The sequence below is a fragment of the Bactrocera latifrons genome, unplaced genomic scaffold, assembly GCF_001853355.1.
Source record: "Bactrocera latifrons isolate USDA-ARS-PBARC rearing strain unplaced genomic scaffold, ASM185335v1 scaffold_1, whole genome shotgun sequence".
Taxonomy (NCBI): Eukaryota; Metazoa; Arthropoda; class Insecta; order Diptera; family Tephritidae; genus Bactrocera; species Bactrocera latifrons.
Genome location: NW_017534407.1, coordinates 157,669 through 176,210, shown reverse-complemented (window position 1 = coordinate 176,210; position 18,542 = coordinate 157,669). Strand labels below are relative to the sequence as shown.

Here is an 18,542-nt window from a genome sequence, read left to right as displayed (position 1 = left end):
TTTTTTCTTTAAATAAGAGACAATACTAATGACAAGTGAAAACGATGAGTTTTATTTTTCGCATCACTTGAACACTCAGAGCGATAAAAATAAAGATGATGCGTTAGGCAAATAGTTATMTTTTAAAAATGCTYGCTYATGCTAATATATGAGTGAGCCAAATACRTGAGGAGTTTTTTGTGATGAGATCGTTAGTTAAGCTTGYGCTCTTGAGTATTTGAAATGATGTTCTCTTGCGGAATATTACTCATCAGAGCAAGAGCGTATTTTGATGGTTTTACGAACACTGGAACCATGTGGAATCCGCAATGAAGGAAGTTTGTTTCCGTTATGCAGTAACACTGCTTTCAAACTATTTTTTGAAGAGTCAATAAACAGTCGCCAGTGACTTGGATCATACTCGAAATTTAAAAAATTCATCACAACAGGAACATGATTACAATAGATAAATCACCTCCTTCAGTAAAAAGTAAGGGGTTATTTCAACGTCACGACGTCGAAGAAGAAGAAATCTTTCTACCACGAGAAAGTAAATTCCAGTCGTTTAATCTAGACCCCAAAAGCTCAGCCTGTTTTTTAGAGAGATTTAAATCACGTACTAAATCGTTTAAATCACGTTGTGTCAATAAGTGCGGTTCTTTTGAAGTTGACGGTTGATAACTTGAGTCACTATCTTCAGATACCTTATTATGCTGACTGAGAACAAATTCCGGACTAGAATTCTCACTTTTTGATCGATTTGGAGGCATTGGCACTGGCAGTTCGGCCCTATGTAGGATGGGTGTCTTGGCCGAAGACAAGTTTGTATACTGGATAGTGTGTTTGGATTTGGTAGTAATACCTTTTGTTTGAGTCAAACAAAAATAACAATCACTTAGAGTAAGTTTGGGTATTGTCATATAGGCATACTTTTTTCAATGACTAATCAACATTTTGAAAAGGAAACTAGTATAATTTCTATTAATGCGATGGGTTCAGGCATTTCCCAACATATTCCGAAATAGTATTGCATTTTGTTCAGTTTTGAGGAAGATATTTGTTTAAAACTATAAAAAGTCGAATACGTCGGTTTGTAAAAATGTGGTGGTAATGTGATATATCCCATCGGCTAATATGATATATCATACCAAATTACCCAAACCATTCCCAAAAAATTATGGTTTTTATTTAATTGAATTAATTCACTTATTTAAAGCAAAAATTCATATATTATATTTTATACAAAAAATAAACAAAACAAAATAATATTATAAAAGAAACAAATAAAAATTCAATAAAGTATGGAAGCATTTCTAATAGTTGGTATACATAGTAAAATATTTGAAAAGTCATTCACAAGACGCGCAAACGAATATTGCCTGACGTTTAGGGAGGCATTTGCTATGTGCCCAAACTAAGTCGCATTGCAAGCATGGAGTCCAAGTCATGACTTCCTCATCTGCCCCAAAGGTTTTATTGCAAAAAGCGCAGACGGTATCCTTAGTAGGAGGATTTTCTGCCCAACATTCCTCGTCTGAACTGGGTAATATCAAACTTTTATCCGACTCGCTTGATGCACTTTTCCTAGTCTGCTTTAACCGTTGTATTTTCCCAGCTACTTTACTCGGCATTATTGCCCGCTCACGCTTTTCTTCTTTTTGCGGTTTTCAGCATTTTTGATGCTTATTTCCAACGCTGCCTTATATGGTGATGTTGTAAGTATTGTCGCTTCTGAACGCTTACCTCTCAAACTAGTTTTCTGCATCAGCTTAGGTGGAGGTGAGATCTCCCATGGCGTGATTAAGTGCTGCATGGCTGTTTTACTTGTGCTAGCGATCGGTTCTTCTAAATCGCTTTCATCTCTGATTTGTGCGTCTTCCGCTTGATGTTTTTCATGAATAAAATCGCTTTCCTGAAAGTTGTTCTTATCAAATAGATAAATCCCAGTACATTTGAACCCATTAATAGCTATTTGCGCAGTTTGAACTTTAAGATAAGCTTTTGCCAAGAGTTCTACAACATCGAATTGTGTCACCTTTCGGCCTTCTTCACGCCTAAATCGTCTTATTTCCTCATTATAGTAAGTTTTAAGAGGTCCCATAAAGGATTTGTCCAAAGGTTGCATTTTATGCGTACAATGGGGTGGCAAGGATAAAATTATAACGCCTTTTTCACGAGCTTTATCAAGAACCTCAATATTTCTTGTATGGCTATAGTGACCATCTAAGATCAAAAGGACTGGGTTCTCCTTAGAAGGATGTGTAAACAGCATAAAATGGTCAAACCACATTGTAAATATTGGAATTTGTATCCATCCGGATATGTGACAGGCAGAATCGGAGCCAGGTGGAGCATGTTTCATTAAAAGCGGAGAAAAGTTTTTTCTTGAAAAAATGTTATTAGAGATCCACTCTCAGCTGATGTCGTGCATCCAATTTGTCTTTTGCCTTTTGCAGCTAAGTCTCTTGGCTGCCTACTTTGCACAATAGACACTCCTGTCTCATTCACGTTCCAAATCCTGTTTGGAGGAAATTCAAACTTTCATACTAGTTTTCCAGTAAACTGTAAAACTTGTTTACGTTCTCTTCATTGAAGCCTTTTATTCTGTCTAATGAAGTTCCAGTAGCACTGCGTATGCTTATTTCAGTCTTATGTCTTTTCAGAAATGCGCGCAACCAATCTCTTCCGGCACATTCCATCGTTATAGAAAATGGATTCACAATATTGTTGCGCTTTGTTATTTGAAAAGCAAGCGAGCGGACATCGCTACAAGTAAGCCACCAAAATTTTGCCTCCATATCTTTTAAATATCTTACCAGCTCCAATTCGACGTCTCTGCTAAAGACCGGTCTCTGGCCTAACGGCGTAGTTAAAACATCATCGACTTTTTTTATCACTACGAGCAGCTCTGTGCAAAGTTGCAAATGGAACACCGTACGTTTTCGATGCCAACAATATTCCCATTTTTTCTGCTCTAACAGCTTGGATTGCTTTTTGCATGTTTTCTGCATTCCACTTACGAATTTCCCCCTTTTTCGGCATGACCTATGGTTTTAATTTATGTTATTACTTCATACTGCTAAAAATAGTAATTAATTATATAAAAATATATAAATACTTCAAAAGTTGTTAAATATATTTAGCAGTAACCAAATTAAAATATAAGAAGTTAAAAATCTACACAAATTTTGGAATTATCTTCTCTTGCACGCTAAATTATTGACGACTGTGAAGCTGAAAATGTTTTTGCACAATGATGGTAATCTAAGCGCTGTGTGTCATCCGCATAACAAAAATTGTCCGTGTTGTTCAAACACTTTCGTGGCATATTTACGATCTAACTAATGTAAATCAAATGTAATTTAGCAAACACAATAGTTACACAGTCGACTAAATGCAGTTATGTAAACAAAGAAATGTATATGAGGTCAGAAATGAATATGTAGCTGTCACAAGAAAACTGGATGTCGTAGAAACAAAACTGTTATATACTTTTAATGAAGGTACACCAACATAAATAAAAATTATAACGAAGTTCATGTGACAAAAACAGTGTTTACCAGTGTAATCGTCAACTACAACAAAGGATTGTTACTTCTTTTTTTAATATTTTTCCCAATAACCACTTTGTACACAATGGAAAATGAAAGGAAATGATTATTTTACCTAAAAACATTGTTATTTTCCTCTTTCTTAAACAAAACTAGTCTTGGGATTGACATAATCTCTATGGCGTTGTCCACTCTTTTAAATGCTTGAGTAGTTTCTATTATCACGATTATCTTTCATACTTTTCTTTCTGTCATTTTCGTTTCTTTTAGCTGTTGTCACACTTTGTTACCACTTTAAGCTGACACGTTTCACGTTTTCCAGTGTTTGGGGGCATGTGGCCCCAACTTTTTCAACTTTGCCTGCCAGTTGCACCTTTATTTTTGGCATATCTGTAAATACTTCAGCGAGAAAGCAACTTTTTCATTGTCAGTGGCTTATTACTTTATGCAAAAACTTTTTGACATGGATTTGTTGTTTTCCAAATAGATTTCTTTAATGCATTTGATAAAGACTTTTCAAGCGTTGGTTGTTAAAGAGTTTAACATTGTGTTAAAATTTTTTTTATTTGAGGTGAGCTTGAGGTGTTGAGGTGTTCGATTTTGTGAAAGAGCCTATGGCTAATATGTTTGTACTTACTTCAAATATAAAATCCACCAATGCACATTGATAAGAAGAAACGGCTCATATTATCTTTATTTACGGCATTTTGCTTGTTCGGTTTTCAAAATATAGTAATAGTAGAGTGAAGAACCAGCTAAACAAAAAGCTGTAGCAGATGTGGCTGCAATATGATGCTTTCACTATTGTTTCTCTTAGGCACCAATTGAATATTCTAATTTCTGTCCTGGAAAATACATATCTTCAAAAATAGGTAATTAGCTTTAAAAAATGACAACCTTAGCCTGGGATCTTCGGTCCATCAGAATAATTTACACTCTCCCAAATCGCAAATATCCAAGGCTAAAAAAAAAATATTCCCTTTCGATAGACTGTTAATGTATCTTATAGTAGAGGTCCCTTCAATGGCCACAGTATCGTTTAATTTTATTGAATATATCATGCTCCAGTACTGATATACTCAATAATTTTTTTGGAATTGATCTTTTGATTGTTGTTACACGATGTATACTCAGTTACGTTGGCATTTTATAATGATCAGACTTAGTCCGGAACTACATTTGGAAATCGTTTGGTTCTAATATTCACTTTTTGGGAGATTTTGCGGAAGGAGTTTGGTTTGCGGGATTTCAAAATCCACTGATTCCGACATTCACAAAAAAAATTTGTTCAGCGATGAAACGTATTTTTTATTAAATACGTATATAATTTACACTGGCCGACACTCATTTTGGTGCCTCAGCTTTTATACCTGATTTTGGATGTATTTTGTGAGTTGATACGAGAAAATAAGACACATTTTCCATATCAGTTCTTGTTCATAAGAAAGAAGAAAAGAACATCTAGTAGCGGGAATGTGGGATGCGCGCAGAGCTGCACCAAAGCAAAAAATTTTTTTTGTAGGCCAGAGTTAGTAAATAAAATTGTCGCATTTAGAATGAACATAATCCATAAGCTAATGTTAAGACGCCTTTGCATGCTCAAAAAGTCACTATTTGCTTTACTCTATGGGTAATGGGTATCATTAGTCTATATTTCTTTAAAAGTGATGCCAACCATAATGTTACGGTCAATGGAGAACCCTATAGAGCCATCATGAGTAACTTTTTCGAGCTTGATTTGGAGGATGTTGATGTGAACGACATTTAGTTACAACAAGACAATCTTTGGTGAGCGCATCATCTCCCGTCTTGGGGTTGTGGCCACCAATCCCGTGCAATTTAATACTGCTGAACTTTTTTTAAGGGGTGGTGTGAAGTTAATATTTCAGAGACTTAACAAATATTATAGCTTGGTTGGCTTCATTAGGCGAAGTGCATTATTAGAATGCGAAATTGTTTTAAGACCATTCCAGAAAATAATTTGCTTTGTTGTTGTCTCATTACAAGTCGTCCCAAAACCTGCGTTCCATGTTGGTAGTTAGACAACAAAAGAAAATGCTGGATGGGTCACCAATACATTTACATTTGTTAGGTCAGTCGTGATGTACAACTTACTTGACAACTGACCGTCACTTTATTCGCAAAAAAGGGACACCGATGATATACATATGTATGTACTACGAGTATATTTATATATGCATGCATGGACATCAACGAAAATGACGCCTACGGCGAAATAATAAATTAATCGAAAGGAAAGTCACCACCTTATCTGTTATATCTGCGAATAAAAGTTTTCTCACTGGGTTGATGTTAAGCCAGAGAATACACAAAAAAAGTCAAAATTTATTTATAAAGAAACGCTTTTCTTTCACATTCCTGTACATTTTTTGTTGACCAAGAAAAATAAAGCAAACTGTTAGAAATTAGAAATCTGAAGTTGACATGTTTAGACTGCAGCGTTTATTTGTGCTAAAAAAAGGTTACTTCAACGGTAATAATAAGTTTGTATACAGTATAGTACATACTTAGATTAATGTACTATTACACCCTTACAAGAGCTAATTTTTCAGTTTTAAAGATATCAAAGTGCATATCTCCAATAATTCACCCATTTGTCAGAAAAGCCAATATAATATGTACAAACTGACTGACAAAAAGGCACTTTTTTACGCTTTATGCCAGCAGAAGTTGCAACTGTGAAGGGTTTTATAGCTTCAATGCACCCAAAGTATCGATATGATTAAGGAAAATATCATTTGTTACATTTTAATATATGTAGATATTTAGAAACTTGGTCAACTCTCTTCAAATCTTTGCTTCATGTTTGTCCTACATTAAATAAACAAAACAAAAGTTCGCCAATAACCTTGAAATTGTAATTTGCGTAGTAAATAAAAGCATAACAAGTAAGGAAGGGCTAAGTTCGGGTACAACCGAACATTTATACTCTTGCAACTTGCAATAATCAAAGCCAGGGAAATGCATTAAGGTGTAAAACCAGTCATATAGAGTGAAATCAGCCGGATATTCGAAAATATTGGCATTAGTTATATAGGAGCTATATATAGCTATTTGTCAAGTCTTCGCTCAAATTTATCTATTTCATGATAAAAGATACACTGTTTTGAATAAAACGCGATCTCTTATTTCCATTGGGATAACTCACATATTGGTCGATATACATATGCGGCACAAGGTCCCACAAGGATAGAAAATCTTTATATTAAGTATATGGCGACTAAGGGAAGTATTGGTTCGATTCAACCCATTTTTGACATACCATTATATGAGAAAGATTATCCCTTAATTTCAGTTATTTATGTCACACATTGACCGACATTTTCGATCAAAAGTCAACTATAGGTACCCCGGGTCTTGAACAACTTTTGGTCATAAGTGGCACACACTAAAGACATTAATCGTGCAAAGTCGTCATTTTCTTTTTGATTTGTTTACTGGAAACTGAAGGAATCAAGTGCAATTTAAATTTGTGCTATAAGGGAAGTAGGCGTGGTTGTAGACTGATTTTAATAATCTTAATACTGTGACATAAGAATGTAAGGAGAATTCAAATTATTAGAAGGCGGGGCCACGGGGTCTTTTTCAAAAAATTTTGCCCACAGATGCCTTTTACTACTGTGATGCTCTGTACCAATTTACAGTTTTAAATATTATTTTGAGCTAAGTTATTGCACTTTATTTGTGTTCGGCTAATGGCGATTTGTGGGCGTCGCAGTGACCCGATTACACCTACATATCTACGAACGCAAATCTTTTTTGTACTAAGGAATCCTAATATCAAGTTTCATCAAGATATCTCAATTTTTACTCAAGTTACAGTTTGCACGTACGGACAGACAGACTTTCAGCATCGTCATCCTCATCATTTACATATATAACTCTTTATCTATCTCGCTTAGTTTTAGGTGATACGTACAACCGTTAGGTGAACAAAACTATAATACTATGTTCTTGTGAATATTCAGTGTTCCGCTGAGCTTTGAGCTTTATTTTATCTTTTTGTGCAGTTCTAGATGACTGCGTTCAATTCTACATAAAAATCTAAAACTATTTCGATTATTTTTGTTCTCGTTTAGTGTTATTTTTTTACCTTTCTATTATTATGGCAACTGTGATTGTTGTAAGAGCACTCTTAATTTTTGTGTCGACCACCACGCTCTTAAGAGAGCTGTTCCAATCTTGCTCTCTTACATATTTTTCGTTAAAATATCTCATATTTCGGATTCCTAACTTTCAGTTCAAGAGCGTTCAGCACCAGATAATTTGTTTTAAAAGAATTTGTGAAATCGAAAAAGGGAACAATAATTACATTATTTATTCACATCGACGACAGCAAGGATTCAGGCACTACAAAACAGTTACGCATTTCACTTTCGGGTAATGAGCACCTTACTACCCAACAGGAATTTTCTTCATCAAAGACTGATACACATGACTTGTCAACAGATTCAGGCTTCCCACCAATGGCCCATAGTTTATTGTCTAGCTATACGCAAGCTATTTGACCACCGCCAACTTCCAAAGAACAAATCTGCGAAATTTTTCAAGAATATTCAGTTTGGGATTGGCGAAAATCAACTCAATATATGTACCTGTGACCATATTCTAGCTGAAGGTCGTAACCTTCAGCACCGCTACGGCTTAAAACATAAATGTGACCTCTATGTGCAGCTACCTGTAATATAAAAAAAGTAATAAATGTTGTATTTAGTTTTAATGGAGCTAACAGGGCGGCTAAATAAATTAGTGACTATTTTCAGTTAGACAATTTTGGTAATTCTTATTGAAGCGGAGTTACTTTTGCTGGTTTTGAAAATTTTGGGGAAGGCTTGCAGCGGTAAAATCAAATGGAATCTCTTATTATAGCGGCAGTACGCATTTCACAAATAAATTTTAAAACTCTCAACAGAATACGAATTCCGATTACGTACATTCGTCTTTAGTAAAAGACGTACTTAAATAACCTTGTAATATGCCGTTCTTCGACTCTTCCTCATTCTACCAAATCATGACTTGATTAACGTTCTACTAATATTAATAATTATATTTTAATCTAACCTACACCAGGTTATCTGTGACCGTTTGTCATATCCGCGCAAGAAGTCCAAGCATCCAAATCCGGATTGTAACATTCGACAGATTTTAATGGCCAGTAGCCATCACAACCGCCCATAACGTAAATTTTACCATTCAAAGTCACAGCAACTGCGTCATATCGTCCATCAATTAAGCAGTTCACAAGCTTCCAACCATCGGAAGTCGTATATCTGGAAACAAACAAAAGCAATGAAAAGATAATGCATATCTATAAACTGAGGCGTCAAAAGTGGCTTTTCGTCATTTTGCATAGTCTATTAAACAAACTTATAATTAATCTAATTAAGTCGATGACAATCTCAAAGTGTTAGAGTTTTCTAAAGTCAGATTCAATCAGATCGTAACATTTCACTGAATTTCTTCCTTTTTTCATGCCGAAGTAACTTATTTTGTTTATTATCCATACTACCCTAACACATCTAGTCTAAAGTGCTTTCACCATTATGCTTAAAGTCAACCTGAAAATGTTAAAGCTCACAATCGCCATCGTTAGGTAATTCGTTACAGATTTATATATATTCACCTTTCCACCGATTCACTAGTACCCTCATAACCACCCATCGCGCAGATTTTACCACATAATTTGACAACGCAGTGTCTCCTTCTTGCTTGGTTCATGGCGGGTAAATTTTGCCATGTCTTATTTCGTATATTCCAGCTGCGGACGACGTTAAATGTGGCACCACTTTTACAACCGCCAACAAATAATACATTATCATCCTTTAAAATAGTTCTATACTCTCTGTAATCGACTTTTAACTGGCATATTCCTGCCACTTATCTACATCACATCCAGGTAACGGCTGTATCTGTGTCATCAGACAGTCCACTTTGAATTGGGTAAGCCGAAGACAAGCTATTAAAATAAATATCCTAAATAACTAAATATATGTGTATGTTTATATATATGTATGTTGGCTATTGTTTGAACCTATGTCGTGTGACCTTGGGTTTGTTTTAATGTGCGTACATTTACAAACAGTTGCTAAAATGTATTCTAAGAACCCATGGGTTATCATATGCAAACATCTTATCCTTAATAATGTTTGTGTTATTGTCTGTTGATTGCATGATTGCTATTGTTAGTGACTGCTGGAAATATGACCACAGCTTGCGATCCTGTCATGGTCGACAACTAAGTGACATTCGCGATGACTATGCACCTTCCTGTGTTGTATCAGTGATAGTTTGCACGTAACTATTTCTTCAAATTCGTGTCCTGGCGGCTTTTCCTCTTTGACGTTAGACGACGGTATACCTTTCATTTTACGTTTCTTTTTTTGTATCCTTGTATACTCTTCTGGACTGATTCCATCCTTCGCTGATTTTTGTATGCAATATCGATGACTCCATTCCTTGACTTTTGTGCCCAATTTTGCTGCATTTTGATGCGTTGGTGTGCATCTGTTTCGTCGACTACTAGTCCGTTGAGGTGCTTTCCTTTTGTTTTTAGTTGCAGAATCATGGTTCTGCATTTTAGCAGTTTTGCGAGCTGCAATTGTTGCCTGCTTTTTATAATTTACGAAATCTTTTCCGTTTTTGATAAGGTTCGAATTTGGCTCACCTAAAACATCTTTGCACTTTCTCGGCAATTGTGTTGGTTTGTTCCAAACTTTTATTTCCTCTTTCTTCTCAAACGTTACAGCATCATCTTCCAAAATGTGGTCAAACGATTTAACCTGGACTTCACTTTTCCACATTTCTCCAAAATGTGAGCGTGCCGGAAGAGATAGATGACAAGCTACCAATTCAGTTGGGTTTTCTTTAGTTTTTGAAGGTTTATGAAGTTCTTCAAGATTCTCCTTCTTCTTCAACTTAATTTTTTTTTGTTTTTTGTCTTCCTCTATTACTTCTGCTGTTTCTTCCTCAGCAGAAGACAGATATATACAAGGTAGATAAAAGATTGGAACTTTTGTACATTTTAAATCCGAGTCAAATCGGTACAAAACTTCTGGTTCTTCTTCTATCGTAAAATCTTCTAACAGCACATCACGCTGAAGAGAACTGTACGTATTTCGGGCTCTTCTTCTTGTAATCTCGCATTACAAAGTTTGAGAATACTCCGTCGTTATTTCAAAATACAAATTTTAAAATCCAAGAAAATATTTGAAAAGTACTTTGTGTGAAAATTATGCATTTAAAGAAACACATATTTTCAAAAGTTTGATATCATTACTTTTCATTGTAATGATTTTGTGGAGATCATCCATTACTTTTGAATTGAATTTTCCTCTTGAATATGAAGATTCCAAGACTCAAATCAAATGTATCTGATTTGAATTTATTTGTCATGTCAGACTTTGTTGGAAAAGTGTTGGACGTGTGCAACACTGTTTCGGATAAATCCGCTTGGGCATCAAGAATTTTGGTCCTGTTTATACCCATAATTTTTTTTCGCAACACTTTTCGTATTTGTGTAACTGTTGGTATTCTCCAAAGAAATCATTGGAGGTATATTGATTTGGTCGCCTGGTGGACCTTGCTGTACCTCGACTCACAGCCGCTGAATATCTTTTGGATAGCAGTTAGATTACTGCGTTTAGTCTCTATTTTTATTTAAGCAATATAAATTAAAAATGTATGAATTGAAAATGTATGCTGTGATCAACTTTATTGGCCAGGACGTGTGCTCCGGCTTAAGCTTAACTTAAATCTGACTTAGCCTAAACCCTAACTTAACCATTAAGACCTAATAAAGCAAATCCAGTAGTCGACGCTGCCGGCTTTGACGTCTGTATCGTGCTGACTCAGCTTCATCCAATTGTTTATCCAATTGGTGATAGTGCAAGCAACGCTGGTCAACTGTTTACGCAGTCGGCTATTAACACTGTCTACGTAATCTGCAAGCTTTAGTGGCGGTCGTTGCCCACACAATCTGCTGATGAGGCAAGATGTTGTATTGGCCTCACCACATTCGTACCCAATTGGAAATTGGGCATTATCTGTTAATTTATATACCCGTCTTACAATTTAATTTTGCCTGTATTTATATTAATTACAGGGCTTACTTTATTTTATTTGCCCATATTTTTTATATTTTTTTTCAGGCTCGATAGAACCAAATGTTTAAACTCAACAACGATTTACCATTCCTTACCTCTGGTGGGGGGTATTCAAACACATATATTAAATTGTTCACTTCAAAACAACCCCATGTCAAGCAGCAAAAAACAATATGCTGCAATACAAACACACATACAGTCCACTAATATTAAATATCTGTATCTGTATTGAAATATATAGAACATACATACACATATACAGAAACAGTAACATACTTAAAATGCATTGTCCTGGGAAACAATAGCAATCAACAGACAATAACACAAACATTACTAAGGATAAGATGTTTGCATATGATAATATTATGGCAGAGTTATGGGTTCTTACAATACATTTTAGCAACTGTTTGTAAATGTACGCACATTAAAATAAACCCAAGGCCACACAACATAGTTTCAAACAATAGCCAACATACATACATACATATAAACATACACATATATTTAGTTATTTAGGATATTTTTGGAAAATAGTATATAAGGCTTCCAAATTTAAAAATAAAATCAGAATGAAAGATTTCTGACTTGACGAAAGACTGTTTGAATTCCCCGCACCAGAGGTAAGGACTGATAAATCTTTGTTGAGTTTAAACAGTGCAGCAGTTTCTACTATGTGCGGACAGCTGTCAGTCAGAGATCGGCCGCAGATTTAGTGTACACCAGACAACTTGGAAGAAAACTTCCAGGTGCCTTTATTTTGTTGAAATATTTTAAACAATATTGTAATTTTTTATTACAGAAGGAAAGTTAAGTGACTAGTAATGGGCACGATTTTTTCCCAAATACTTGCGCTTCAGAGTAGTGAGCAGAACCGTTTCATGGAGAAACTAATGACGAAAATACTTAACTTCTACGACGAGCAGTCTCTGATCGATGTGACATTTAAAGTTTCAAACCCAACGGCTCTGTAAGTATTAATTTGTCCTCAGCTTACATAAAATTATATAGATTAATATTCATAATTCCTTTTCAGTGTACCCGCGCATCGATTGATACTCGCAGCAGCGAGTCCTTACTTCGAGAACCTTTTCAATGGCCATCAAGGCACTAATCCAGTCATCGAGATAAATGATATCGATAGCGATATTTTTGAGCATGTAATAACATTTTGTTACACCGGACAGGCTCTCATTACCGTTAACAATGTCGCTGCCCTGCTAAAAGCGGCAATCGCTTTGCAATTGGACGATGCAAAAAACAGTATTTTGGACTATCTCATGACACATATCGATGAATACACTTTACAGGGTGCTTATACGCTAGAGCGTGAAACGAAATGTGAAGTTCTTAAGCAGAAAATCATCGAATACGAGACACAGAACTTCATGGAGGTGAGTCTAAATATACACGTAATGTCTCACAACAACGACACCTGTGTAATTTTGTTTCTAATAATACTAGATCAGCCGAAGCGATGAGTTTTTGAATTTTGATGTAGAAAAATTGCAACGTATTCTGGTATCTGACAATTTGAAAATAACCCGTGAGGAAGATGCCTACGATGCCATACAACGCTGGTATAATTACGATGTTCCTGCGCGTCAAGAGCAACTGCCACTTTTAATAGCTTGCCTCCGGCTTACCCAACTTGATGCGGACTTTCTGTTGACACACATACTGCCATTATCTGGATGTGAGCTACTGACCTTCAAGGCGTTATCGTGGATCGGAGTGCCTAAAGCACGGCCAATGATAAATATGCGATTTACAGAACCACGTGGGATCAATGCTACAAATTGTGGTGAGAAAACGATCCTAGCGGTTTGCTCAGAGGTAAAATCAAACTGTGGCTTATGTTCAAAAATGGTAATCTTATATTAATGTATTTACAATATTTTTGGAAAAGCTGAATCCAAAGCTGCTGCAATATAACAAAACTGAGGATAAGTGGCAGGAATATGCGAGTATAAAAATCGATTACGCATGTTATAGAACTATTTTAAAGGATGAGAATTTATTATTTATTGGCGGTTGTAAAAGTGTTGCCACATTTAACGTCGTCCGCAGCTGGAATATACGAAATAAGACATGGCAAAATTTGCCCGCCATGAACCAAGCAAGAGCATTTCACTGCGTTGTCGAATTAGATGATAAAATCTATGCGATTGGTGGTTGTGATGGTAATGTTTTGTCGTCGGTGGAAAGGTGAATATATTAATGAATCTGTAAAACATTACCTAACAATAGCGATTGTGAGCTTTAACAATTAAAGGGTGGCTTTAAGCTTAACGGCGAAAGAACTTTGGACTAGATGTGTTAGGGTAGTATGGATGAGAAACAAAATAAGTTACTTCGGCATGAAATAAGGAGGGAATTCAGTTAAATATTATGTTTTGAATGAATCTGACTTTAGAAAACTCTAACCCTTTGACATTGTCAACGACTTCTTCAGAATAATTTAAAGTTTTTTTTAATAGACTATGCAAGGGGACGAAGTGTCACTTTTGAGGCTTCAGTTTAAAAATGTGCCTTCCTTTTTCATTGCTTTTGTTTGTTTTCAGATATACGACTTCCGATGGTTGGGTGTTTGTGACCAGCTTAATTGTTGGACGATCATACGCAGGTGCAGTGACATTAAATGGTAAAATTTACGTAATTGGCGGTTGTGATAATGGTTGGAATTTAAAATCCGTCGAATGCCACAATCCGGATTCGAATACTTGGACTTCTTGCGCGGATATGACAATAAGTCACTTTTTACCTAGTGTAAGTTAGTTTGAAATATAATTATTAATATTAGTAGAACATCATCAAGTCATGATTTGGTAGAATGAGGAAGAGTCGAAGAACGGTATATGACAACTTTACTTAAGTGTTTAAATATTAACATTCGACTCGATAGATTTCTTTTACTATATTATTCGTATTCAAATTTATTTGTAAAATACGTACTGAGAGGTTTCGTTTGATTTCACCGTTGCGACCCTTCCCTAAAGTTTTCAAAACCAGCAAAACTAACTCGTCTACAATAAAAATTACCAAAAGTGTCTAATTTAAAAGTCACTGATTTGTTTAGTAGCCCTCTTAACTCAATTACATTTAAATACAAGGTTTATTGCTACTTCTTATATTACAGGTAGCTGCACATAGAGGTCACATTTACGTTTTAAGCCGTAACGGTGCTGAACGTTACGATCTTCAGCGAAACACATGGTCACAGGTACATATATTGAGTTGATTTTCGCTAATCGCTTGAGGTCAAACTGAATATTCTTGAAAACATTTCCCAGCTTTGCTCTTTGGAAGTTGGCGATGGTTATATGTCTTGCATATCACTAGACAATAAACTATGGGCTATTGGTGGGCAGTCTAAATCTGCTGACAAATCAAGTGTATCAGTCTTTGATGAGGAAAATTTCTGTTGGGTAGAAAGGGGCTCATTACCCCAAAATGGAGTTTTTAACTGTTTTGTTGTGCCTGAATCATTGCTGTCGTCGCTGTGAATAAAAAATTTAATTATTGTTCGGTTTTGCGTTTAAACAGAATCTTTTAAAATATATTATCTTATAAAAATAATATAAAACTTCACTATTGTCATACAAAAATAATTATTTTGGAAGCAGGGGATGGTGCTAAAGGTGCTTGAACTGAAAGTTAGGAATCCGTAATATGCGACACATTCTTAAATCGGTTGAATCCACCAGTTTGACGACAACTGGTGTAATAAATATGTATGTGCGTAGATATAGTATGTATATTTGTACTTGATCTATAAGAGCATGTTATATCCTTGGATTTACGAAAAATATGTAAGAGAGCAAGAGAGGAACAGCTCTTAAGGGCGTGGTGTTGGACACAAAAATTAAGGGTGCTCTTTCAACAGTCACATGAAATGTAAATAAAGTAATCGAAATAATTTTAGATTTTTATGCAGAATTGAAGTCAATTATCTAGAACTGTACAAACAAGATCAAATAAATCTCAGAGCTCTGCGGAACGCTGAAGATTCACAAGAACGGCAACTATAAAGCTAAAAATAATGTCTGGTTTCAAATAAATAGGGGAAAGTAAATTATGTTTTCAATTACCATTGTCTTTTTCATTTTTTCACACTTTGGTTTCTTTTTATACTCTCGCAACAAAGTTGCTAAAGAGAGTATTATAGTTTTGTTCACATAACGGTTGTTTGTAAGTCCTAAAACTAAAAGAGTCAGATATAGGGTTATATATACCAAAGTGATTAGGGTGACGAGTAGAGTTGGAAGAAATCGGATAATGACCACGCCCACGTCCCATACAAAGGTTGTGTTGAAAATCACTAAAAGTGCGTTAGCCGACTAACAAAAAACACCAGAAACACTAAATTTTACCGAAGGAATGATAGACGGAAGCTGCACCCAGGCTTTTTTTTAAATTGAAAAAGGGCGTGGCGTCGCCCACTTATGGACCAAAAACCATATCTCAGGAACTACTCCACCGATTTTAATGAAATTCGGTACATAATATTTTCTTAACACCCTGATGACATGTACGAAATATGCTTGAAATCGGTTCACAATGACGCCTTCTTGCAATATAACGCTATTTTGAATTCCATCTGATGCCTTCTCTATATAATATATACATTAGGAACCAATGATGATAGCGGAATAAAACTTTATACAAATACGGTTTTGTGGAAAAATTGTCGTGATCGGACTATAACTTTTCAATACAATTAAAATAAATGAAAATATAATTCAATACTCAAAGAACACAAATTGATCTAATCTAATTAATTTTTCTGCAAAATAAAAAAAATATGTAAATGACGGATAAATAAATCTCGATTATCACTTTATCAAGCCAGAGTATAAAATATTCGGTGACACCCGAACTTATTATTATTATATTTAACTAAATGTGATGCCACAAATCTTTTGACCCCCCCTGCCCCTTGTCAAACAATGTCACTTCTGAACGATAAAATCAGATGTCTGTTGCTGTTATTCTTCACAGTAGGTCAGATCTTTGACTCTTGCCTCAACATCTGAAAAAGTGATTCGCATTGTTGTTAGAGGTTTTCAATGAATGCGAAGAAAAGTAATGCTTCTATGGAAGAATGTGTATTCTGCATATAGTGGTATCTCGACTTACGAGTGCCCCAACATACGAGTTTTTCGAGATACGAGCCGACGAGCAAGTGACTTTTTGCTTTTAGTTACGAACGAAATTCGAGATACGAGTGGCTTAAAGCTGTAGCTGAAAGGAACTATGAAGAATTGGAACCCGGTGTTTCAGTAGAAGAGGAGATTGTATTTCTGGGGAGTACATTGGTCTAGAGGTGGAAGAGAGAGACGTGAACGAGCTCATCGAGGAGCACACCCAGAAACTGATAACTGACGAGATACAAGAGTTACAGTCACAGCAGCATACTGAGGTTATGCAAGAAATTGGTTTTGAGGAGTCAGAGGAGGTAGTTATTTCTACAAGTGAGATAAAGGAGATCTTAGGAATGTGGGAAAGAGTTTCACAGTACGTGGAAAAAAACCACCCAGAAAAAGTTGCAACAGGTCGTGTATCTGACCTTTTTAATGACACTTGCCTAACTCATTCTGAGAGGGAGGAAGAAATAAACCTCCTTGGACATGTTTTTTTCTAAACGGCCTATATGTGAAAGCGAGAAAAATTTAGCCGAAAAGGCAAAGTCACTGGTCTAATTTATTTCTTTACATTCTCTTTTTTGTTTTTGTGTAATAAATATTTGATATTTTTAAATACGTTTTTATTCAAAACCGTGTAACAAAAATAACTGGGGTGACATTTTGGAGGTTGGAACGGATTTATGGTAGTTCAATTGTTTTGTAACGTGAAATTTGCTTCGAGATACGAGTAATTCAAGATAGGAGCAAGGTTGCGGAACGAATTAAACTCGTATGTCGAGGTACCACTGTACTTATTTATTTTCTTAATTCGGGCTTGTAAGCCGATGTGTTTCCCACTCATGTTGCTGGCATTATAATAGCTTTTCCCACGAAAATCTTTGATATTAATGCTACTCTCACTCAAGAAATCGGGTAAACTTTGAGCGAGTTGTTCAGCAGTCTGACCTTCCATGTCCAAGAGCTTAACAAATATTTCCACTGGTCCAGACGGCAGAACATGACTTGAGACTCTGAAACACCTTGCTCTTAAGGCTGGACTGAACTGAAAGAATTTGCCCTCTTAAGAGATCAGCGTTCATTTGGAAAAAAAAATAACTAGATAGAACATTTAAAATTTCACGGCAGCTTTATTTTGATACAAAAATTAATGGATATTAACAAAAAAATAAAAATCTGGACGCTTGAAGGGTAGAAATGTACCTAGTATAGATACTAGTCTAAATATATCGATTATAATATTTATAATTAAACATTAGAACATTAAAATTAAGAAGTTCGTAAAATGCCTATTTATTTTTACAATTTAACGTGATGAAATCGACTTTTAGATTTTCAAGTGGAAGGTCGAAGTGAAGCATAGCCTAAGCGCTTCGCGTTTAAGGCATGCAAGGATATTTTACGCTCCATCTAAATTGATATTTTTATAATTACGGTCAGTTGGAGCGCGAGGCCCCCCGATTCGCGGGGCCCGTAGCATTTGTTACTCTTGCTGTTTGTGAGTGAGCATGTGAGTAAAAATGTGATAAAAACACATTTTATAGAGCTAGATTGAGAAGCGATACTATTTCGGGCAATTTAGTCACTTTAAATAAATCAATTTCAGTTGGTCTGCATTTAATGCAAGATCAGCGCAAGTCCTTACTGTCAAGAATAGAATCCAAAATTCTTCTTGTCAGTCCAGCATATTTCAGATGGGCAAGCCCGTCACACAGCCAGCAAGAAACAAAGCGTTCCGACTCACCTTT

General features: G+C 35.6%; 2 protein-coding genes and 1 long non-coding RNA gene across 5 annotated transcripts; 1 reads left to right on the top strand and 2 right to left on the bottom strand.

Moving 5' to 3' along the window:
* Positions 1–1,286: 1,286 nt before the first annotated feature.
* LOC108978396 lies at positions 1,287–3,709 on the bottom strand. Of its 2 annotated transcripts, none has more exons than XM_018948647.1 (2): positions 3,646–3,709; positions 1,287–3,024 (listed from the first exon to the last, which is right to left on the bottom strand). In XM_018948647.1, the coding sequence occupies exon 2, from the start codon at positions 2,339–2,341 to the stop codon at positions 1,610–1,612; it is 732 nt and encodes a 243-aa protein (XP_018804192.1). In that variant the 5' UTR covers positions 2,342–3,024; positions 3,646–3,709; the 3' UTR covers positions 1,287–1,609. The 2 variants fall into 2 exon arrangements, with proteins under 2 accessions (XP_018804192.1, XP_018804202.1); XM_018948657.1 differs by lacking the exon at positions 3,646–3,709 and adding an exon at positions 3,161–3,179.
* A 4,107-nt stretch (positions 3,710–7,816) lies between these two features.
* Positions 7,817–9,595, bottom strand: LOC108965585. 2 transcript variants are annotated; one of them, XR_001993118.1, is made up of 4 exons: positions 9,175–9,595; positions 8,613–8,821; positions 8,147–8,229; positions 7,817–8,085 (listed from the first exon to the last, which is right to left on the bottom strand). It is a non-coding gene; the product is annotated as an uncharacterized LOC108965585 (long non-coding RNA). The 2 variants fall into 2 exon arrangements; XR_001993116.1 differs by having other exon boundaries at positions 8,617–8,821.
* A 2,638-nt stretch (positions 9,596–12,233) lies between these two features.
* LOC108978048 (kelch-like protein 17) lies at positions 12,234–15,156 on the top strand. Its single transcript, XM_018948141.1, has 8 exons — positions 12,234–12,273; positions 12,453–12,620; positions 12,687–13,044; positions 13,115–13,486; positions 13,560–13,858; positions 14,215–14,419; positions 14,790–14,873; positions 14,944–15,156. Exons 2-8 carry the CDS (start codon positions 12,475–12,477, stop codon positions 15,154–15,156), a joined length of 1,677 nt encoding a protein of 558 aa, XP_018803686.1. The 5' UTR covers positions 12,234–12,273; positions 12,453–12,474.
* The last annotated feature ends 3,386 nt before the right edge of the window (positions 15,157–18,542 follow it).